The following is a 21,253-nucleotide window of genomic DNA, read 5'->3' on the forward strand; positions in this document are numbered from 1 at the left end:
TTGTCGAGAGCCGAGGGCGGCGATGACAAGAGACGCGCTTTGTTTCAGAACCATGGTCATGGGCTGCATATAATCAGTACTCAAGGACGATGAAATCAAGTTTCCAGCTTCTTTCCAAACGCCAAGCTATTGCTGACGATGAGCAACAAGCGAATGAATTATGAGGCTCGAGCTGTGCTACATATGATACCATTGCGAGCTGTCTCCAAAGCTGCGGCTGCGTGTTTTTTGTGTTGTTGTCGCTCACAGGTGCTGGCGCGTCGCTTCGCGCCGCGCTGCCCTCTCTTTTCAGAGGGCTCCCACTATCTCAAGAACGCTCCGCGCTGAACGAGAGGTGATTGATTCCCACCATGGCAGTAGCAAAGGCAGGAAGCAAGCGCATGTCAGATGTCAGAATGGCTCCCTGAGTTGGAACTTTGAATGGTCTTGATGTATCATACAAAGCAGCATTCTGCAAAATGGGTCGCTGTGCACGGTGATCAATCATCGGACCGCTTATCGCCTGAGCTGCACGCCCTGATAACGAACCATGAGCACAGCAGGCCCATCCAAGGCCGGCTCAACCAGCTCGACGCCTGCGCCGCCATCCGCAGCAGAAACGCTGTCACATACGCTGCATGCCAAGCCTTTCAAGAACCCCAGTTTCTCCAAGCCGCTCAACAGACGCAACAAGACACTGAAGCAGATCGTCACCGCAGAACGTGATCTCGCGCTGGGCATAGTTAATCGCAAGAAGGGCAAGAAAGGGCAGAATGGCGAAGAACCGCTCGTGATCATCCGCGGGAAGACCAAGCTTGCAGGCGCGGCAGCGAAGGCAGCCCTCAAGCGAGAAGCCAGAGCGAAGAAGGAGGCCGCGGCCAAGGCAGCAGCTGAAGCAGCTGAAGCCGCAGCCGCGGACGGAGAAGAAGGAGAAGAAGATGAGGCTGAGGCAAACGGTGAAGAAAGCTCGACCGCAACGCCAGCTCCCGCAGATCAGTCCTCGGCTGGAGCAACCACCGAGGGGGACGCCACCATGGACGACATAAGTATAAGCATGGTGGTTGCGGACACGCCAGCGTCCACGGCGCAACCTGCAGCGTCATCGCAGCCAAAAAAGGACGTTCCAAAGTGTGAGCTTGCCTCCGTAACCTCTGATCGCGTTTGCTCTCTCCAGTGCGATCCTGCTGACCATGGCTCTTGCGCCTTTGCAGATTTTACTGTTGAAGCCCCCCCAAGTCTCAGGGCTCGCAAAAAGTACTGTGATGTGACGGGACTTATTGTGAGTCCGAGTGACATTCGCTCATACCTTCACTTTCACTTACGCAAGCGCATGACTGCATGCAGGCACCGTACACAGACCCCCGCACACGATTGCGATATCACAGTGCAGAGATTTTCGAAATCATCAGGAACTTTGTGAGCGTGCTGTGGTCCTCCGTCGAATTCATGGTTGCAGTGCTGAAGTTTGCCTTCTTCGTGCAGGGTCCCGGCATGGATCAGGCATACCTTGCTTTACGCGGCGACTCCACTAGCATTAAATGAGAAGCCAATGGCACACGTGTACAATACAGCATCGATCCAACCTTATCACTACGCGATCCCACGTCTCAACCGTATCGTGTGGGGTGCATGTTGGGACGCCCTGACGCTGGGAATCCAGGCGGCGGCATCCGTGGCGGTAGACCTGGATGCATTGGCATTTGCGGCGGCGCGCCTGGATGCACAGGGTAGCCTGCAGGCGGAGGGCCGGGAGGTGCTCCAGGTGGAGGCGCTGGCCGATACACGGCATAGGCCGGATTCGGACTTTTGCCGCCGTGCAGTGGCGTTCGTCCATGCATCGCATTGGGCGTTCTCCCACCATAGAGTGGCGTGCGACCGGTCGTGTTTTGCGGCATCGTTTTGGAGACGTATTGAGTCTTGAATGCGTTGCATAGCGTAGGGACATCGGGAAGCTTGCCTTTGTTCATCATGAAGAAGCCTGGCAGCACCTTGACCATCCAGGACTGGATCGGCTTTTCCTTCTTTGGCTTGAATGAGAGCTTGAAATAACCCGCGTGTTTTGGATCGATGGTGAAGCCGTATTGTGAGCTGTCTGGATTGGCGAGACAATACTTAGTGAGAAATGCGTCTGGAGTTCCAGAAGGTAGCACGAATGAGCGATCGTAGCCATGCAGCAAATAATCTTTCGATGATCACACTCACTCAGCTCCTCCTCCGATTCCTTAAACTTTTCGTGATTGACCATCTCTTGCACTTTCTGATGCATTGGTTGAATGTGGCCGACGATAAGCTCATCGAGGTCTGAGTAAATCGCATCCCCGACTTTGAGTTCCTTGCCGAGAGTGTACTCGTCTTCCTTCTTGAGTTCCAGGACATCTGTGGGTAGAGGAAGGTCGCTCAGGCGCCACGATTCGCTGGTCTGAGGATTCGACTTCACTCACCAAGATGTTGGTAGACACCTTTGAATACACGCCAGGTGAGTGCAAGATGATCATTCCCGCGCGAACTTGGGCGGATGATCACAGCCCCATCCACGTCATTTGCGAGCATTTCCTCTGCCTTACCAGATTTCACGTAGTGGAACCGCGGATGCTTGATCAAGCGCACGATACTACCCTTCTGCTTGGCGCGACGTGCGGCCTCGGTCCTGACCGCAGACTCGTTCCTTAGCGTGTCAAAGTACTTCGGATCTGTTGGGGTTGCGCGCCACTTAGCGTCCATCTCTCTTCCTTGTCCCTGCACCCAGGATTCGATTGTTGCAAGCTCGAGGCGAAGGCTATCGTACCGAATTTGGCTAATCACCGCATCCACAGTCTGACCCACAGAAAAGCGGGATGACAGCTTCGGCTGACCAATCTGCATCCATGTGTCGATCGCATTGGGTGCGTAAACCTCGCCTTCAAGGCCTGACTCGTGACGAATGATGAGGAATGGATAGTCAGGTTCCACTCCATCTCGACGGCCTCGATCCATGATTTTGATGATTTTGACGGGAATGATGAGCTGGACGTCGATCGTGCGCTTTGTTTCGCCTGTGAGCATAGTGAGGATCTCATCTTCGGTCGGCAAGACGTACTCTAGGCGTTGATCGCCATACGGCGAAATAAGCTCGTTGTAGCACAGTGCTAAGGTGGTCCGTTTTCGCAGTCCATGCTCTGACTCGAGCATGGCGGCATAGTTGTCGAGATCTAGGGTGCTAAGCTTTGCCTTCACGTCCTCCCTCTCCATGAGCTCCTTGCAAGGCTCTGAGGCATGAATACCTTCCAAATCTTCTTCGTCTTTGCCCAGCGCGTCAGCGGCCATTTTGCGAGGATAGTCGTAGTCCTCCGGGTGAATTCTGGTGGTGTCCAAGATGTCTGGCTGGCCAATAACGCTTTCCTCAGGATCGGCAGAGTCTTCGATTTGCTCGATGCGCAAGAAGGATGCCGAATTGGTCCAAACACGAGCACCAATCACATCGTTCTGCATCAGGGAAACCCTGTTGATAACTCTACCGTCCATGGTGGCATTCACGTTGCGGATGAAGCCAGCTGCTTTTCTTGGCCCAAACCCGGCGACATACTGCAGTAGGTGTTGGTAATATGAATCGGAAAGTGCTTTGTTGACGCGGACACCGACTTCGTTGACGGCCGTGACCAAGGCAGTCTGAAGGTGTGCTTGAAGCATGTCTTTGGGAACCAAACGCTGGTGCTCGTTCAAGTTGATGGCCGTCAAGTCTTCGCCCAAAGCAGCGAATTCTTGCAATGGGGATTGCACATAGCGTGCCAGCGCCAAACAGTAGCGGCCGAGCAATGTAAGTTCCGGGTACTCCTCTGCGGCCCGTTGGCTGTGTTGGTAAATCCTTGCAATGTCGTCAAAAGTGTGAATAACGTCGATATGGGTCAATGTTTCGTGGTCTTGACCATCCTCATACTCCCTTGCAAGTTCCCCAGACGCCTCTGTCGCTACTGAGCGGATCTCCTCGCGCAGTTGAATCGTTCGCGGGCTGAAGCCGTTGACGACGATAACGTCCGGTTGGAATTGTTTGACTAGTGCGAGAAACTCCGCCCGAGGATCGTCAATGGGCTCGCGCGAGTGGGTGTAAGGCTCAAAGTTGTTGCGAATGGGGGGTCGAATGTGCGCAAAGCGGGCGGATCGGCGCATTCGTCCTAATGAGTCAAGAACAACCACTTGTATAGGGTCCTTGTGAGGAGCGCCATTGCCATGCGACACAGCCATCACCTTTGGGACGCTCGGGTTGGATTCTTCGTCTTCTTCCATGTCCTCCTTGCTTGCGCGAGCCTTCATGCTGAGGGAAGTGTAAGGTCTGACGCTGATTCTCTGCAAAAGATCCAGCACAAAGCAGACGTAAGAAAGCGAAACTCCAACAGTAGGGAGCGTACTCACTTTTGCGAGCTCGCCCTCGCATCGACGAGCAATGAACTCTCTGCACTCTTCACGCAGCCATTCTCGGATCCAAACATTTCCCATCGGCAGCAACACAGTCTTCAAAGCCTGTTCGATGATGCTTCTTCGCAGGCTGTTCCACTTTTGGCTGACGCTGCTGATCCCATCGCTAACCCAACCATCGGCAAGGGTGTTGTTGAGCTCTTCCGCCTTGTCTGCAGGTAGCTCGACCGTCATCCGGATCAGGGTCTCTGACTCGGCCTGCAGTGCGAGCAAAAATTGTACTTGCGAAGCAATGGGCTTTGGAGGCGTTTTGACCGGCACCCCATTCTCTGCAGGTAGCGGCGCCGGTGGCGCCGGTGGCGGCGCTAGGTACTCCGCCACGGGTTTGGCCCGTAGATACTTGAAGTTGTGGTACTGATGCTGTTCATCAATCTTGGCAACACCACGTTCAGTTGGTTCAATTGCAACTTCGGCGTGCGCTTTGAACCACGCGCGAACTTCTTTCCGAACCAGCGGGTGCTTGCCAATCTCGTGCGCCAAGAGCATCTTCCCGGCCTTCATTACAAGATCAGCGGTGGCAAAAGGCCCTCCGATGAACCCTTCTGCGGCCTGCTGCGGGTCAATCATCTCATCTTCGGTGTAGTGGACCTTGTGCCTGTTGGCAATATTCTCGGCGACTTCGTCGGTGGACAGCCCAAATCGCCCAGCGAACTCGCACACCGCGCTGTCTTTAATCTTCTCATACTCGCCGACCAGACTAGACTTTTTGTACGTAGCCGTGGCTTTCGTTGCCAGCTGAAGTTCTTTGTCGGATCCGCCAGCGAAGTTGTCGAGACTGCGCTGTTCGAGTGCTTGAATGTCGCGCATCTTCTGACCGTACCGCATCGCAAGGTACTCCGTCAAGTCTGTCACCTCCTCCAGGCTGTTGGCCGATTTGAGAAGCATTAAGAACTTTTCTCCTGTGATCGTGCTTGTCAAGTCCTCCGCCTCCTCCTCGCTCAGATTCATTTCAAGCGCGTGGATCTTAACGAAAAGCTTGCGCAGCGAGTCCTTTCTGACGATGAGCGTCCGGAACTTGAGTGCGGCATCCACAAGAGAGTGCAACTCGCGCTCCATTAGCAATGGAATCCTCCTGACCCTGTTTATGCTTTCGATATTATCGCGCTCTACTGTGCGCAGTTCCAGTTCGTCGTACCTGTGAGCGTAGAGATATGGCGCTTCCAGACCTTCATTAAGGACAAGCGAGATCATGAGCCTGATGCATTCAAGCCACTGTGGGTAGTATTCGCGCTCTGACGCGTCCTCATCGAGGAAGAAGCGCTTGCAGCGTCGTGAGATGCGGGTGCTGACCCACACCGCCGCTTGGTCGAGCTCTTCGCCTTGCAGCTGCTTGTCGAGCAGCTCGATCCCAGTGCCAGAGGGAAGGGAAAGCTGGATACGCTCGGGCAAATCGAGACGTCGGATCGTTTCGTCCTTCTCTGTGAGCATCTTTGCTGCAATCTGTGCAGGTTCGAAGACATCTTTGTAGGTGATCTTCTTTTTGCCACCCGTTGCTTCGTCTTCTTCTCCTTCGCTCCCGGCCTCCATCGCCCATTCGTAGTCATCTCCGCGTCCAAAGACTTCATGCAGGGCCTCCCAGGACTCGCGATCAAAGCCAACCTTTGACGGATCCATGCCGAGGGCCTTGCCAGCAGCCTTTTGACGCCTCTTCTGCTCCTTCCTTTCCAGGCGGAGTTGCTCCCTCTCGTCCTCATCGAGGTTCTCCTGGCTCATATCGTCATCGTCGATAAAATCGTCCAGATCGTCATCGTCTGCGTAATCAACCGCCTTGCTCTTGCGACCAGCCGAGAGGCCAGCTTGGATTGCATCGGCAAGTGTTGGCATCTCCTCATCGCTGTCATCAAAGATCTTGGAAAGGTCTTTTGCGACATCAACGCGCTTTGTTGTTGGAGATGCTGACCCACGACGGAATCTCTTGAGACGCTTCTGCGGGACAAAAAGGTATGAAATGTCAGCCAAGGAAGCAATACTGCTGAGCGTAAGATATGCGATCACTCACTGCATCCTTTCGCCTCTTGCGGCCAGTGTTCTCTGCAACCAGCTCCAGGTCCTCCTCATCTAGAGCCTCGTCTTCTTCTTCCTGTTGCTTTCTCTTTTCCTTTCGCCGCTCCCTGTGGCGTCGCTTTCGTTCTTCCTCGTCGTCCTCATCCTCATCCTCGTCTTCATCGACGATAAAGCCCTCTGCTACTCGGCGAGCCTCCTCTTCATCTTCCTCCTCCTCCTCTGAAGAATCTTCATCGCTCCCCTTGCCGGAGCCGACAATGTCTCCTTGCTCATTGTTCAGATCCTCCCCTTCGTCCGAACTGCGCGGCGAAGCCTCGTCATCTTGCCGGCGCGCAGCCTGTACGCGGCTCTCTTCGTCCGACATTCTGCGCGCGCCTGCAGTGGCACTCGCTACCTGGCTGTATGGCACACTGCTGGACGTTCTGCGCACTGAGTGTCATCAGAACTGAGGACAGCAAGTGGAGAAGAAAAGTCTCGTCCTTGTCAGTCCTATAAAGAACAATAAAGGTCTTCAGCAGTCGAGCTACTAATCGAAGTCTCGTTGGCAGTTGCCGCTGCGTCCGTTCCATGCGCCGCGCAACATTGTGGAAAGATTTACAAGTGTTCACCAATCATCTATGCCTGCACGCTCACACTCTCACGGACCTCAGTTACGCTGCTCAAAACAACTCTCCCGTATCCCTCAAGCCTCAGGCCGAGAGCGTCTGAAGCAGATGGAAAGAACCAGTGGATAAACAGCGGTGAGAACGGTCCATTACATGAAATACAGAGCATTTCCTGGATCTGATCGGTACTCCGGCGGTGAGCTCAAACTTCTTATAATTACAGGCAGAAGCGCAGGGGTACCAAAAGATGACATACGAAGGGCTTTCAGCAGGGGTAGCAGGTCGAAGGTGAGAGCGCGATGGGCGCAGATGCGACATTTGTATATTGCACTTGGCGGTGTTAGGTGCATATGCCATCTTGCAGCTGCAAGACTCGGCGTTTAGTGTCCGGCGCTGTGATGTATCTTGAGTGCCGTGGTATCGGCGGACTCGCGAGTAGACCTGCTTAGAACGCACCCGCGCCACAGCGACCCTAACAACGGCGCACATCATCCACGTTGGCAGGCCTTCGGTGGAAAACCCCTAGGAACGAAGAGGAAGCATTGGTGCGGGCGCCTGATGAACCAGAGGAGCCAAGTGCACCATCAAGGTACGGCAACGTCGCTGCTTACTCCGGGATAGCGTAGCCGAGCGATTGGGTTATGCCCTCGGTGTTTCCGCCTGGTATTTGTATGTTAGTGCCCTGCGGTGCTGATGTGGGCATTGGTGAGGGCACTGGCGAAGACTGTTGTGCTGGCAGCGAGGGGAGGGGCTGAGCTGCCGGCCATCAAGTTTGCCGTGGTGAGAATTGATGGATTTGGGCTCTCCATACTCGACAGCTGCGCAACGGAGCTGCCTCCAACTAGAAATCAACAGGTTCATACATGAAATCAGCAACGCTTTTTGAACTCCAGCAGCGTTCACGAATGCTTCCGAAACCACCGTTTTGAGAGGCCAGCAAGCCTTCAGTCGCCTGCGGTACAACGAGGAAACTCGCGGCCACCAGGGTATTGAGGAAGGAGATCAATTGTATATTGGTTGTCTTGCTCGGTTAGCTCTCAAGTTTCTCTTCTTGACTGCAGTGAATGAGGCGGGGATGAGTGTTCGAGGTTAGTACAATGCTTGGGAGAGGAATGTTGGGAACTGCTGTTCTACAATTACAATGGCATTGAGACGCTGCAGTGTCAATCCAATGCAAGGCGGAGAAGCTATGCAATATGGAGGGCACGGCGTGCGCGATCATCTGCGCGCCTGTGAGCAGACTAGCCTCGCTCTCAACTGTGTACGAGGAGATCCATCGCACCCACAAGTGTGCTATTCTCTGTGCCGCCGAGGGGTTGGCGAAGCAGCTTTTCGTCCTTTTGACGTCCTGGAGAATGGCCTAAGAGTCAGACTTCTTTCTTTTTGGAAGGCCTTGCATCCAAAAAAGATCGCAATGCCAAATTGAATGGTCGTGAAACGCGCTGCTGGGCGGGCTAGCATTCTTGAATGGGCACTAGACCACAGTTCAGTTGCAGATCAACCATTCAATGGACACTCCTCGTGGACTGGGCCGCAGTTACACGAATCTCGAAAGCATGCTGCACCAGTTGGTTCAAGTACTCTCCACAATACTCGAACTAATAGAGTACGCGAAGCATGCCCAATGCCAAGCCTGATGGTACCTTGTCGGCTTCAACTGTCAAGCAGCATGTACTATCGTTAGAGCAAGATGCGTTCATGGGTGTACCATTCAAAGATTCGCCCATGTAAAAGTGCTTCCTCTTCAAGCAGAGCAGAATCGCCGACCATAAGCGAAGTACAAGGAGAAGACGCTCGTCGGGTTCCAGTTGGGGAGTCGGGTATAAGCCCGAATGCCCAGCCAGTTGCAACCCTTTCATGAACTCCTTCGACTATACAGATCTTCTCCATTGACTGATCTTGCACGTAATGGTTCAGCACGGATAATCCGCAGCCTACATCGATGAAGCCTATTTCCTTATTGACACTTGAAAATCTTTCAAAGACTGCCCTTTTAATGTCACCCACCGCGGCTCACTATATAGTCGTGAGGCTTGCTCAAACGAGTCGATTGACGCATTCAAAGTCCACGGAATCGGTCGTTCGTCGATCTTTATGATGGATTTGACCCCGATACAGCCAATGGTTGCGTAGGAGAAGATGATTAGTTGTCCACAGCCCGCTCGAATGGAGAAAGCAGCATGTCAGACAAACCGCTCTGGACCGATACATTCAACGAAACTACGACACGTTCAGGACAGCCAATCATTCTGAGCATTGAACAGAAAGCAGGTAGGCAAAGCCCGGGTACTCCCACGAAATACGTTAGATGGTCAGGAAGAATTCTCTTCGAATTACCAACAGGGCTCATTCTATCGTTGCACGCTAGTACCGACCTTCAACTGGACAGCTTCGAGCCAGCACCCGGTCCCGACAACTGCTTATAAACGTCATCCAATGTTTTCATGAGCTTTCGATGTATTATGGACAGCAAAATATGATTAGTCCTTTAAGCCAAAGCGATGCGCCCAAGTTGGTTGTAGCAGCCGAATATCCACCTGTCTCTTCCAGATTCGTGTGCAGGCCAGAAGCTGTGAGGACGCTTTGATGTACTTTAGCACCTTTGAGAGACCAGCTTGCTTGCTATTTGCGAGTAAAAGTAAGTACGCCCATGCATTGTACCAATTTATCACCCTCTCGATAGCGATAGCCAGTGTGCTTGCGACAATTTCACATACTCAGTGACGCCGCTGATGCCCCTCCCATCGAGAATTCGCGTGTTCAAGAGATTTGCTGTCGAGCTGACTGGGTTGCTCGCATGCAACCCAGTCAGCTCGAAGGCGTACTAGGGCGTACACCTTCAAGGTGTCAAGGGCAATGCATCGCATGAAAGAACGATAAGATGCGTGCTATGCTCTAGTAGAAATTGCAGTGCGTGAAGTACAGGTAGAAAATTACGTGGGGGACCGGCAGGACGCAGGTTTCTATGAAACGTCCATGCTCTGCGGCTCAGGCTCCTGCTGCTTTGTCTCCTGTGAACCTGTCACTCTATCATGTTCAACACTAGCAGTTAAGATCCCGGCATCCGCCCCTCCCGCTGCTGTGGCTGCTATTAGTGCTCCCGCAACAGCGGGAGGCGCTATGGTAAGCAGCGGCACCTGAATGTCCTTCAGATCTGGTGCCGTTTTGCCGCCAGCAGCCGCCTTCATCTTGCGTGTGACATCCGTCTCATCTACAAAGATGCCAACTCGAGCAAGCATGGTCCTCAGTCGGAGCACCTCCTCTCTCGCCTCCTTGAGCGCTATGTCGCGTCGTTCCATCCGCGTACGCAGGCGCAATAGGTACTCGTTGCTGTGCCGTAAAAGCGAGACTTTCGAGATGCCCTTGTTTGCGATGCGCGCCTGCTCCGGATCGGCAATCTCAGCGACGGAGAATTGTTCCAATTCTTCGTCCTCCTGTAGGCCATCTGGCCCGAGGATAGAGCCCCCTGGTGCCTCGTCGTCGACCATGATGGCCGGTAGATAGCCTCGTAGCTCGTCCAAAGAATACTTGAGACTGTCTCGCCTCTTTTGCTCGGCTGCCTTGTGCGAAGTCCTGCGCGAATCTACCCCTTCGCCACCCTTGATCTTGATTGACATCCAAGCATCTCGATCGGCGCTGGACAAGCCTGGGGTTGGTAAAATTCCGGATCAGGTTAGGGGTCTGACAGGCCCAACCACGCTAAGACTCACCACCCGGCAAAATGGGCTGCGCACTGGCCTTGCCTGCTGGAGTACTGAATGTAACTCGACTACTCTCGGAGCCGCTCGCCTTGCCCTTCTCCTTGAGAGAACTTCTCGTCGGACTAGGCGAAGCGACAGACGAGCCTTTCCCACTCGCTTGCACTAAGCCTTGCGTTTGGACTTGCTGAGCCAGGTGCGGCAGGTGCTGCAAGGCTGCGCTTTGTAGTTGCTGACCCTGCTGCTGCCTCTGCGCCTGTGTCGGCGCCTGCAGCTGCCGATTACTCAAGCCCATGATGGAAGCCGGTGTGAGCGGCTGCGATGTCCCTGTATGGAGCGGTACGAATCCTTGCGATTCAGCATTCAGGTCGATCGGTGAAGGCGTCGATGTGGTCCCGCCCTCGGGCGAAGCATCCATTGAAATCCCCTGGCCGTTCGTGAGTCCAAGTGGCGGAAAGCCGTTCGAAAGATTTTGCGCTGCAGCTGCGGCGGCGGCGGCGACGGCTGCCATACTACCGACCACCTGGCCATTGATGATTGTCTGCCCTTGCGCGGCAGTCGCACCTGCACCGACGCTCTGGTTGCGTGCCATGCTCGAGCTTCTGGAACGCGCCTGCGAGCCGCCGCCATTGCTGGCAGCAGGCAGCGCGAATGCACCATTCTTCTCAGAAATCGATCCCCGGCGCGATCCAGGTTGGCTCATGCTGTTGCCGGCACCTGCGGCACCAAACGGCATGCTAGGGCTTGGCAAAGTGCTAGTGGACATTGAATTGTCTCTCCGCCGTCGGCCCGTCTGCGGCTTCATTAGCGGCGACGGCCGGACCTTGCTCGATTTGCCCTCCATCAAACTTGCACCGCGTTGCTTGCGCGTGCCCGTCCCTGCGCCACCACCACCACTACCACTAACACCACCGCTGCCGCTTCCATTGCTGCTGGACGGCGGCGGACCAGACCGGCCGATAAGCGCCAGTGGCGAAGCAGTCGGTGTGGTGCTAATGTAATAGTGCGAGGTATGGTGACCATGTGTATGCGCTTGCGGATATGGCGCAGCGGGAGAAGAAGCAGCATTCAGATTCGCATACGCTATACTTGGCGGGAGCATCTCTCCGAGGGGCGGCGGATCAGGCCGAAGTGCGGGTGAGACGAGCGGAGAGAAGAAATCGCTGCTGCTCGCGACGGACGAGTTGCCCAGGGCGGAAAAGACGCTGGCGGGTGTGATGGCTGGCGATTCGACTGGCGTATGCATCACGCTGTTACCGGCCGCTGCTGGGCCATACGCGCAGTGATGAGCTTGAGGGAGTGAATGACCTTGGCCCTGCGCAGAATGGTGCGATACATTGGACATGTCTCCACCAGGAGTATTACCGGTCGTGAAAATTCCCGATCCGCTGGGGATCTGCAGGGGACTGGGTATACCATGCTGCGAAGCCAAGTTCGAGATATTGAAAGACCCCGAATTGACCGGCGTGAGTAGGCCATACTGAGCTAGTACGCCTGCATGGAGGTTGATCGCAGCGGATGGGGCCATGGACGAGCCGCCAATGGAGAGCTGGCCCGAGGCAAAGGCCTGCTGCAGTTGTGCAGCAGCTGTGTTGAGTTGGTTCAAGTCGACAGATGAGCCAAATGAAGCGGGAGAGAACGGCTGGACTTGATTGTTCTGCTGCTGCTGCTGCTGTTGCAACTGCAGCAGCTGCAAGATTGCCTGTTGTTGTTGATGCTGTTGGTGCAGCAGCAGCAGCTGCTGCTGCTGTTGCTGAGTAGCCTGAGACTGTTGCTGATGCCCTTCTTGCGGCCCAAATGCAGGGCTCGCAACTTGCATACGTTCCAGCTGTTGCTTGAGCCAAGCAGCCTGTTGAACAAGTTGGAGGTGCGCCAGGCCCTTTCCCTCTGCATCTACCTGTCCCGATAACCCATGCTGGGGGAGCTGCGGTAAGGAGCTTCCCAGACCCTCAGAATCTCGCCGATCTACCCTTGGTGAGTCAACGCGGTTGACCTGCTTGCTCGCGGTGCGCCTGTGCGCCTGCCCAGCAATACCACTTTCCGCCGAGAACGATCCCGCTGCTGCTCCGGTTGCTCCTCTCGCCGAACGTATCGAAGCAGGACTTGGCGCCGAGGAGCCTCCATGGGGCGAGTCAGCCGAGGAAATGGAGCTGCTTTTTAACGAACATGGTGCTGTTGCCGGGGAGCCGTGTAGACTCATCCCTGAGGAAAGCAGCTGTGGTGCTTTGTGCTGCTGCTTCTCTTGTTGCTGTTGCTGTGACTGAGAACCAGAGCTGCGAGCCGAAGGAATAGCACTAGGGTCCCTTAAGAAAGCTTCTCCAAAAGAATTCATATCATCCATGTTGGATGGCAGCTGAAAATCAGAAAAGACGAGATCATGGAAAGAGAATTGCGACGAGGCCGGAGAACTTGCCGCTGCCTGATTTTGCTCGACGGTAGCGCTGATCACACCGTCGGCTTGTTGCTGCTTTTGTAGTTGGTCACCTCGTGCTGCTGTAGATGACGCTGTGATCACAGCCGGCATCGTTGTGGATGCTTCTTTGTGGCCTGCTTGCAATTTCTGATCCTACCCTTGGACTTAACCGCGCTACTGCTAAAGTGCCCGGTGTTGCGTCTGCTGGGACGAACGGGGCGGGTTGCAGCAAAGCAGTACCGTCACCACTGTTACTTTGCCACAGCTTTGTGATGATCTAGAGAAGTGGGTCGCTGCGGTTGATGTGCTGAGTGTGTGTACCGTGGCTATTGTGCACCCGATGATTGCCCGTTCCACCTCGAGGTAGTTGCCAATCGCACCTCTGTTCACAAGGTAACCGCCGTGACGAAGCGCCAACGCAGAACAAGCTCGGCTCTGTCTTTCAAATACTACGCGCAATGACTTGACCAAGCACGAATGACTATGGTCAAGCCAACTGACGCAGCGGGCTGGACTGCATGCAAGTGAGGGCGTGTCGGTGTCGAGGAGATCAGTCCGATGGGCGCTCAATGGGTGCGACAAGTGAAGGTCCGACTCACACTGTGTCTACTTGCTCGATCCGCAAGTCGCCTTCTTTCTCTCTCAAAGTAAGCTACTCTAGCTGCTTTCCCAATGACGTTGATAGCTTGGCCACCTTGTACGAAGATGGGGTTGGCAGCGCGTGGATGGAGATAGACCCATTCAGCTCATCAGACTCATGGGATTGTTAAGCTCTCCTAGCCAGAAGCTGCTCGTGACCAACTTTTTTCCACCGGTGTGATGTGAGAGAAACGAAACTTGGCCAGCGCACCCCAAATCCCTCCCATCACCTTTACTGCCTCTGCATGGTCAACCTGCAGGTGCTGCGCGAAAAGTGGGCCAAAATACCCTCTGAATCCCCCGGAGGGTTCACCAAATTTCGCGAACGAGTGGGAAACTCATCACTGTTCGACACACGAAGCAGTTTGGTTCTTTAGCCTATTCCTTGCCTTTGCAGTAAGTCCACTTGGCCCGAGTCGCTGAAACGCTGCAAAGGTGCAATTCCTGGGGTTACGGAGGGCTTAGCCAGTATATCACACCCAGTGTGCCCGGGCTTTGGAGTCCACAGAGTCGCTCACAAACTGGTGGCACGCTCGAACATTCATCAGCATCGCTCTTCTACAGCTTTCTCTCGCAATTTTCGGGGCAATTCATTATTGTGCCACTTGGCCCATCTTCGATAACATCGCTCCGACTCCCCGACCTCAGAACACCGACACAGTCCAGAAGTGGAGTTTTTTTACTGGCTGATGGCAAAAGAGTTCTGCAGATTGCAGCGGAAGCTTACGCCACTGGCTGGCCGTCGTTTATCCTGATTCCATGTGCTTTCGGCCCTTCTCGGTGAGTGGTGTGCGCCAGGTGCGATCGCGCAATGATCAGGTCACTACTGTCCGCCAGAGTTCGATCAGCGATATCCATCTGAGGCAGGGTGCGCTTGAGCAGGAAGAAGGTATGTACAGATATGATGTTTGTGTGGGCTCAGGTCATGAACAAGTTTACGGCTCCTGCCCGAGTTTCTTGAACGTCCCGTCCATTGCCTCCTTGATCTGGCGGTAGACTGCCTCCTTGCTCTCCACAGAATCAACCTCGACAACCTTGCCTTCCTTGCCATAGTACTCAACAACGGGCATGCTCGTCTCCTCGAACGTCCTGAAGCGCTTCTTGATGCTCTCCGCATTGTCGTCCGTGCGTCCGCTGGTTTTGCCGCGCTCCAGCAGGCGCTCCAGCATCACCTCCTCCGTGCAACGCAAGAAAAGCACAAAGCGAGACTCGCACACTTTGCTGTCAAACTCGAGCGCCTGGTCCATCTTGCGCGGGAAACCGTCGATCAGGAAGCGCCCTCTCCCATCGGACCACTTAGATGCCGCCGAGGGTGTGTTGGACGGTGGTGATGCCAGCGCTGCTTTCATTGCATTCCGGAGCAGCGCGATCGTCACCTCTTGTGGAACGATCTTGCCTTCTTTGATGTAGTCCGCGATCAGCTGGCCGTATTCGGAGCCTTCCCGGGCCTGCTCGGCACGGAGCAGGTCACCAGCTGAAGGCAAACAAGCGGTGGTGATTCTTCAGGTTGTATGTAAGCGAACCGATTTGCAGCGGAGGAAAGACTCACCACTCAGGTGCACAAAGTCATAGTCCTTGACCAGATTCTCGCACTGCGTACCTTTGCCCGCGCCAGGCCCGCCGAGCACAAAGATGACTGTGACTTGTGACGAGTCGAATCGAACCTCTTGCGTTGGCGCCATTTTGATGAAACCTTCCTTTCTCTCGTCTATTTTCTACTTGAAAACAGGTACGCAATAGACCTAGGACACGTGCTCCTGCTTGGGAGGTATGAGCGGGTTGGGATGTGGCTTGCGCTTCTCACGGCCCTCCTTGTCCGGATCCAGGTGCCGTGTCTGCGAGACGTAGGCAAATGCTCCAAACGCAGCGGCGCCTATCAGTACGAACCCCAGAAGATTGGGTGCTGAGGATGAATGAGTGGACGAGGCCTTGTTGCGAGGCGCTGAAGAGTACGGGCGTGCGTGTACCGCTGGTGTTCCCAAGAGAGGACGAAGAAAAAGGGGAAGAGCAAGAGATGGCTTGTTGAGAACAGGAATCGCCATCAGATTCTATCCTTGCTTGCGTTGCTTTCTCGGTGTTGCGCTGCAGGCTGATAGTAGAGTAGACTCTGCGCAGTTTGGACGAAGCAGATGCCAGTTGAGTAGATCCAACCGAATCTGGAATGTAAATCAAATGTGAGCGGGCATGTGCGCTGTCAGCACTTCAGTCGTGAGAGGTACTTGAGATGGCGATGAGGCAAAGCCGCTTAAAGGAGGGCGGCGGGGATCATCCCTGCGGGACCCGGGACTCGGCGCCGGGTTAGGGTTAGTTCTGGCTGACTGTAACTATAGGGTGCCGTGCCCACGCGCGCAACCAAGCCATCCATCCTCATCACCGGCTCGCCTATTGATATCTTCATCAGATGCCCGATCATCGACATGCCCATCCCTCTTGTCCTGCAGTAGGGTGTATATCGGAAACAGTTTCGACGAAGACAGACACTTCTATTTCCAGCGCCAAAGGTCCAGCCCAGTGTGGCCGTAACGCGTGTGAGAACCTCTTGCACTCGTTTCATAACCTAAGCCGACGGCGGCACGTGTCAAGAGTCAGTCATCTGCCTCTCCCTATCGGACAAGGAGCAAGCATGGCATCAATCATCGAGACGCTCTTTGGGCGTGCCAAGACGCCAGCTGAGCGCCTGCGGCAGAACCAGCGCACATTGCAGAAAGCCCAGCGGGAGCTGGATCGTGAGAGGGCCAAATTGGAGCAACAAGAGAAAAAGCTCGTGATCGATATCAAGAAGACCGCCAAGGAGGGGCAAATGGTGCGCCTCTCAATTGCAAAGATAGCAGATAAGAAGCATTTCTTCCCCTGCGCTGACTGAACCATCTCCGATTTGCGGACTCTGCGACCACTTTCACTCCTTCGCCAGACTGCATGCAAAGTGATGGCACGCGATTTGGTCCGCACGAGACGGCATATCCAAAAATTCTACCAGATGCGAACGCAGCTCCAGGCAATCTCACTACGCATACAAGCTCTTCGCAGTAACCAGCAGATGGCAGAGGCCATGCGAGGAGCGACAAGGGTGAGTCTGGTTGGCGCGACGCTGCTTGATCGACTGTCTGGCTGATCCTCCTTGATTTGCGATGCGTAGGCGATGGGCATGATGAACCGGCAAATGAACCTCCCCGCGATCCAGCGCATCATGCGAGAATTCGAGCGCGAGTCAGCCACGATGGACCTGAAGGAAGAGATGATGACTGACGCAGTCGATGAAGCGATGGATGATGATGCAGAGGGTGTCGGAGAGGAGGAGGAAGGAGATGCAATTCTCAAAGAGGTACTTGACGAGATTGGCGTCAGCCTCGGCCAACAGGTGCGTTTTAGCGAGAGTTTCTTTGAGACCTTAGCCAATCGCTCGTGCGTGCACCGGGTGTATGCACTGACCCTTATGACCATTAACGCTCGCATACTCGGCCCTACAGCTCGGTGCAGCACCGACCGACACGCTCACATTACCGAACGCCGCGCCGGCAGCAAAAGTCGCAATCGGCGAAGGGGTAGGTTCAAGCCCGAGCGCCGGAGGCGTTCGCTCGATAGGCAAAGCCGGGGGTGCAGGAGCAGGAGCCGGGGCCGGAGGCGGTGGTGGTAGAGGTATGAGCGACGAAGACGCGCTCCAGGCGCGACTAGACAGTCTACGGCGAGATTGACGGCTGAACACGCGAGGATTCCTTTCGGCCATTGCAATTTTTGAGAACTATTCGGTTATGGACACATGTATCACAACAGAGGAAGGGTGCAACCGGACAGATTTTCATGGCATGCACTGAGGCGCCGGGGCGACTGCGAGAGATGGTATAGACTGAGTCAAAAATGACAGCTGCCGTAGCTGGAGACTGAAGCAGCGGTTGGTGATCGACAGTGGAGAGACATGTTGACGCTCATATTTTGGCACAATTCTGTTTGAGAATACAAGGCCACATCCCACATTCGCCTTTGCAAATTGAAAAATTGAAGACCATCAGAGGAGCCAGGAAGGAAAAGAAAAGCCTTGAAATGAGGTGAGGGATAAAGAGAGCGCCTCGCCTGCCTGCCTGCATCGTCTTACGTACAATCCCATCGCATTGCTCTAAAGCGCATCGCAGCTTCGCGCATCCCTCCTACTTGCAGCTCGCATGCTCTCAGCGGATACGACCGTTCGCGGTTGATAATCCACTTTGCAAAGCACACCTGCGCGTTTCCCGCGTTCGGCTCCTTCGCAACCGGGTGGCCTTGATGGTCCTGGCATTTCCTGCAATGTGCGGATGGGCCAGCAAAAGATGGAAAGTGCGGGTTACGTGCCATACTTGCATTTGCCAGCAATGTGACTTTTTCTCTCCAGATGGGGATGGGTGGAAGATTGTGGTATGCCTGCGATGTTGACGCAGTGGTGTGGTGTAGCGCAGCGGCGGAAACGAAGCGGAGCGGAAGGACGACAGAACGCAAGAAGGAAGGGTACAAGGAAGTGCAACAGGCGACGAGTCTGGCGTGGACGAGTCGAAGACGTAAGGTGGAGTTGGAGCGGAAAAAGGTATTGATTGAGTGAGACCGGAAAGATGCTTACGTTTGCTGCGTTCAATCGTTGCTGCGCGGGGAGACCTTTGGATCCACTGCTGCAAGGAGTGGGTGGGAGAGCACAGCTTTTTTGATGCTGTCTTGTGAGCAGTTGAAAAGGCCGGAAATGCAGGGTGTGGGGGATCGAGGGGCTTTCCTTTTTCTTAAGCTTCATCATTGGTAGTTTGGGTTCGCGAGAATGGGACGAGGAACAAAAGTTTTGCGATTCTGATTTCATTGTGGATGGAAGTTTCAAGTTACCGACATTGACGTGAGCAAAGGGGGTCTCTGACCAAAGTGGCGTGCCTGCGTTGCATGCGCGAGCGAGCTAATAGGAGGTCAAAACAAAGAGAGACTAGCGAATGGACGCGGGGGATGCCTTTGCCTTTTCCTTCGTTTTTTTCTCTTAACGTCGACTAATCAATCGAGGCTGACCTTCATCGACTCAAGAGGGATGGGCGTAAAGTTGTGTATGTCGATTCCGCGTGCAAGGAGCGCCTGCTCTGCATGCTGGGGCACGAGCTTGGAGATGAGGTCTGGGCGCACGCTGAGTTCCTCCTTGGTAAAGTTGAAGAGCGGGGGCATGCTCCTGCCGTTGGGCATGACGGCGTCGCCGGTGCGCAGCTCGTCGAAGAACGGGTGGCACATGGCCTCGATGGCGGTGAGGCGCGCGCCGGGCGTGTACTCAAGCAGGTGGCTGATCAGGTCAATCGCTTCTGGTGGCGTGCGCGGGCGGAAGACCTTGCTGAACGGATGCGGCCGGATCTGCGGGAACTTGTGCTCCATGTAATTCGGGTTCATCGTCTTGATCTGCTCGCGCGATGGCGTGCCGAGCACTTTGATGATCTCGACCAGCTGGTCGATCCCACTCTCGCCGGGGAAGAGCGGCTGCCCTTGCATCAGCTCGGCCATGACACAGCCGGTGGACCAGATGTCGATGTTCGTCGTGTAGTTCGTCGCGCCAAAGATCAGCTCCGGCGCGCGGTAGTACCGTGAGCAGATGTACGACACGTTCGGCTCGCCTGCGACGAGGATCTTGGCGCTCCCAAAGTCGCACAGTTTCAGCACGCCCGTGTGCGGGTTAAGTAGCAAGTTTTGTGGCTTGATATCTCGGTGGCAAATGCCGATCGAGTGGATGTACGCGAGCGAGCGCAACAGCTGGTACATGTACAGCTTGATCAGCAGCATCGGCATTGTCTGCTTCATCTTGGCATAGTGCCGTAGCGCCCGGTACACCGTCTCTGGCACAAATTCCAGCACCAGATTCAAGAACACCTCGTCTTTCTGAGAGCGCCATAATCACGAGCGGAGGGGAAAACATGCAGAAGAAATATTCCGAGTCAGCTACTACTGCCAACGTGCTATGCAGGAAGGCTTCTAGCAGCAGCATCCGCGGGCACGCACCTTCTCGCCATTGGAGTAAAAGAAAGCCCTTAGGTCCACGACATTTGGATGTTTGACGATGCGCATGATCTGCAGCTCTCGATTCTGCAGTAAGGCAACGAGAGTCATTGTTAGCGCAATAAAGCTAGAAAGAGCGAGACCAGCCGATTCCGGAATGCCTTGCCGAGGGAGGCTCAGCGGCGAGGTTACGCACCTTGAATCGCTTATCTTGCAATACCTTTTTGATCGCCACATCGTCCTGGCCCGGTTCTTTTGAACTGCTGCTGTTACTGGCTGAGCTCACGCCCGTCGCCCCCGTATCTGTTCCTTCCGCATCTGCTGCTGGCGCCGCCGCTGCTGCTGCTGAAGAGGATGAGGATGCATCTGCCCCTGCTGACGATGACGCTGCTGCTGACCCTGCTGAGCCGGGCACGAGCTTGGCCTGGAAGACGACGCCAAAGGAGCCGTTGCCAATGACTTTGCACGAGGTGTACGCCAGCTCGCACTGCTCGCCCGACTTACCGTCGGATGCGAGCACCTTGATCACCTTGAGTGGGTCATCGAGGGCTGTGGGGCAGTGGGCCGGGAGAGAAGGCAGGGAGATGTATCAGCATGAGGTGTGAGCGAGCGGAAGGGCAGCTCCATGCGAATATAGGCTATGCGTCATGCAGCTTCAAGGGAGGCAGGCACCCAAAATATCATGGGCAGCGGGGTCCCCAACAGTGTTCCAAGTAAGCACGTGGTGGCACTGCACATCCATCCCACTCGACATGCCCTGCGCTCCGCGCTGGCTTGCGCCTTGATCGATGGACCACGTCCTCCCCATCCCGACATTATCGTCGCCCTCTTCATGTTCTTTATCAATCCAGGCGAAGGGTGGGGAGCGAGGAGCCGCACCGCGGGCCGACATGCCACCCTCGCCTTGACCGGCCCCATCCGGATGCAAAGAGCCTGCGAGCACAACGAACACCAGCGCTAGCACAGCAGGCCGCAGCACTAGCATTTCTTCCCCTTGGTGCCATGCACGCAGGCAGTCGGCCGACAGACAAGCGCAAGCCGACAGCTGCGCGCACGCGACGCCGGGAAGTAACGCTATGGACCACGTGACAGCAGCTGGGCCACGCCAAGTCACAGCTGGGTAGCTTTGCACAGGCTGGCTGCTTCGCTCACACAACCTTGACTCTCTCTCTCTCCCGGCGTTTCAATTGCGCCAGCCCGCCACGATCGTACTGCACTCTCTGCACGTTCCACACGGTCCCTCCCTCTGCTGTTATTGTCAGTGTCTTGCTGTTCGTAACTTGGTAGCGTCGCGAGCACGTCCTGCACGAGCGCCCGCTCTGCCACGTGCGACTACTACGACCGCTCGGAAGGTTCAAGGGCGGCGGGATGGCCTGGCTAGCTGTGCTGTGCTATACTGTCTTTCCGAGGCTTTTTGCGTGGATGCAAGCGAGAAGGAGAATGGGAAAGAGAGGATGGACTCACGATGCAATTTGACGCCGTTGATGGGT

General features: G+C 55.0%; 8 protein-coding genes across 8 annotated transcripts; 3 read left to right on the top strand and 5 right to left on the bottom strand.

The window, feature by feature from the left end:
- Positions 1-371: 371 nt before the first annotated feature.
- On the top strand, positions 372-1,578 carry K437DRAFT_256384 (uncharacterized protein). Its single transcript, XM_013387952.1, has 4 exons — positions 372-1,109; positions 1,191-1,258; positions 1,324-1,395; positions 1,462-1,578. The coding sequence occupies exons 1-4, from the start codon at positions 530-532 to the stop codon at positions 1,519-1,521; spliced, it is 780 nt and encodes a 259-aa protein (XP_013243406.1). The 5' UTR covers positions 372-529; the 3' UTR covers positions 1,522-1,578.
- On the bottom strand, positions 1,494-6,909 carry K437DRAFT_246825 (uncharacterized protein). The gene is made up of 5 exons (XM_013387953.1): positions 6,428-6,909; positions 4,366-6,354; positions 2,421-4,299; positions 2,182-2,355; positions 1,494-2,107 (listed from the first exon to the last, which is right to left on the bottom strand). Exons 1-5 carry the CDS (start codon positions 6,794-6,796, stop codon positions 1,587-1,589), a joined length of 4,932 nt encoding a protein of 1,643 aa, XP_013243407.1. The 5' UTR covers positions 6,797-6,909; the 3' UTR covers positions 1,494-1,586.
- A 1,818-nt stretch (positions 6,910-8,727) lies between these two features.
- On the top strand, positions 8,728-9,523 carry K437DRAFT_256386 (uncharacterized protein). The gene has a single exon (XM_013387954.1). The coding sequence runs from the start codon at positions 9,218-9,220 to the stop codon at positions 9,461-9,463; it is 246 nt and encodes an 81-aa protein (XP_013243408.1). The 5' UTR covers positions 8,728-9,217; the 3' UTR covers positions 9,464-9,523.
- Positions 9,524-10,000: 477 nt separating this feature from the next.
- K437DRAFT_262806 (uncharacterized protein) lies at positions 10,001-13,076 on the bottom strand (the record flags this gene model as incomplete). The annotated part of the gene is made up of 2 exons (XM_013387955.1): positions 10,001-10,683; positions 10,748-13,076. 2 exons carry the CDS (start codon positions 13,074-13,076, stop codon positions 10,001-10,003), a joined length of 3,012 nt encoding a protein of 1,003 aa, XP_013243409.1.
- A 1,254-nt stretch (positions 13,077-14,330) lies between these two features.
- Positions 14,331-15,712, bottom strand: K437DRAFT_235531 (UMP-CMP kinase). Its single transcript, XM_013387956.1, has 3 exons — positions 15,539-15,712; positions 15,337-15,502; positions 14,331-15,261 (listed from the first exon to the last, which is right to left on the bottom strand). The coding sequence occupies exons 2-3, from the start codon at positions 15,467-15,469 to the stop codon at positions 14,723-14,725; spliced, it is 672 nt and encodes a 223-aa protein (XP_013243410.1). The 5' UTR covers positions 15,470-15,502; positions 15,539-15,712; the 3' UTR covers positions 14,331-14,722.
- Positions 15,713-16,206: 494 nt separating this feature from the next.
- On the top strand, positions 16,207-17,585 carry K437DRAFT_274076 (Snf7-domain-containing protein). The gene is made up of 4 exons (XM_013387957.1): positions 16,207-16,590; positions 16,699-16,854; positions 16,924-17,145; positions 17,255-17,585. The coding sequence occupies exons 1-4, from the start codon at positions 16,411-16,413 to the stop codon at positions 17,477-17,479; spliced, it is 783 nt and encodes a 260-aa protein (XP_013243411.1). The 5' UTR covers positions 16,207-16,410; the 3' UTR covers positions 17,480-17,585.
- Positions 17,586-17,764: 179 nt separating this feature from the next.
- Positions 17,765-18,691, bottom strand: K437DRAFT_112874 (uncharacterized protein). Its single transcript, XM_013387958.1, has 2 exons — positions 17,882-18,691; positions 17,765-17,819 (listed from the first exon to the last, which is right to left on the bottom strand). Exon 1 carries the CDS (start codon positions 18,598-18,600, stop codon positions 18,103-18,105), a length of 498 nt encoding a protein of 165 aa, XP_013243412.1. The 5' UTR covers positions 18,601-18,691; the 3' UTR covers positions 17,765-17,819; positions 17,882-18,102.
- A 91-nt stretch (positions 18,692-18,782) lies between these two features.
- K437DRAFT_262809 (Pkinase-domain-containing protein) lies at positions 18,783-20,748 on the bottom strand (the record flags this gene model as incomplete). Its single annotated transcript, XM_013387959.1, has 4 exons — positions 18,783-19,646; positions 19,767-19,850; positions 19,960-20,312; positions 20,436-20,748. The coding sequence occupies 4 exons, from the start codon at positions 20,746-20,748 to the stop codon at positions 18,783-18,785; spliced, it is 1,614 nt and encodes a 537-aa protein (XP_013243413.1).
- Positions 20,749-21,253: the final 505 nt, after the last annotated feature.

The sequence above is a fragment of the Tilletiaria anomala genome, assembly GCF_000711695.1.
Source record: "Tilletiaria anomala UBC 951 chromosome Unknown K437scaffold_38, whole genome shotgun sequence".
NCBI classification, from domain to species: Eukaryota; Fungi; Basidiomycota; class Exobasidiomycetes; order Georgefischeriales; family Tilletiariaceae; genus Tilletiaria; species Tilletiaria anomala.